Source organism: Mizuhopecten yessoensis, unplaced genomic scaffold (assembly GCF_002113885.1).
Source record: "Mizuhopecten yessoensis strain PY_sf001 unplaced genomic scaffold, ASM211388v2 scaffold8373, whole genome shotgun sequence".
Lineage (NCBI taxonomy): Eukaryota > Metazoa > Mollusca > Bivalvia > Pectinida > Pectinidae > Mizuhopecten > Mizuhopecten yessoensis.
In genome coordinates this window covers 1-510 of record NW_018407515.1, presented here as the reverse complement: position 1 = coordinate 510, position 510 = coordinate 1, and the positions used below count along the sequence as shown (strand labels likewise).

The 510-nt window shown below is 48.6% G+C and overlaps 1 protein-coding gene across 1 annotated transcript in view; it reads left to right on the top strand.

Annotated features, from left to right (window-relative positions):
* The window catches only part of LOC110455766 (TPR and ankyrin repeat-containing protein 1-like), a gene marked incomplete at its 3' end in the record, with an annotated part of 100,500 nt that extends 100,275 nt beyond the window's left edge, over positions 1-225 (top strand). The window contains exon 36 of the mRNA XM_021506127.1: positions 44-225. Coding sequence (XP_021361802.1) covers positions 44-225 — 182 coding nt within the window. The remainder of the gene's footprint in view (positions 1-43) is intronic.
* Positions 226-510: the final 285 nt, after the last annotated feature.

Sequence of the window (510 nt, the reverse complement as noted above, 5' to 3'; positions counted from 1 at the left end):
TAGTTTGCCACTGTTGTGATTTATGTTAATTTAAATTTTGCAGTCAAAGGACAAAGCAGCTGAGAGCTCAAAGGCCAGGAACAGTCAGGCAGGCCGTGGTGAGGATTGGGATGAGGAGATCCAGCAGCTAGAGGATGTTGTCCAGGAACCTGTCCGACAGAGGGAGAAAAAGGGAAAGGGGAGAGGCAAAGGCAGGGGCAGAGCAAGACATAGGCAGCAAGAGGAGTAAGTGGGTGTGGCATTTACATCCAGAAAACTAAGCGGTTCAAGCTTATACAGCAAGGAGGAGGGGGGTGGGGGCAGAAACAGGTGAAATGTAAAGGTAGGGAGAGCTTTAAATGTAAAGGGGAGGGACATAGAGAGCAGGACATATTGGCTAGGGCAGAGATAGGTGAAATGTAAGGGTAGGGAGAAGGGAGAGCTTTAAATGTAAAGGGGAGGGACATAGTCTCTATAGGGGAGAGGCATAGAGAGCAGGACATATTGGGTAGAGCAGAGATAGGTGAAATG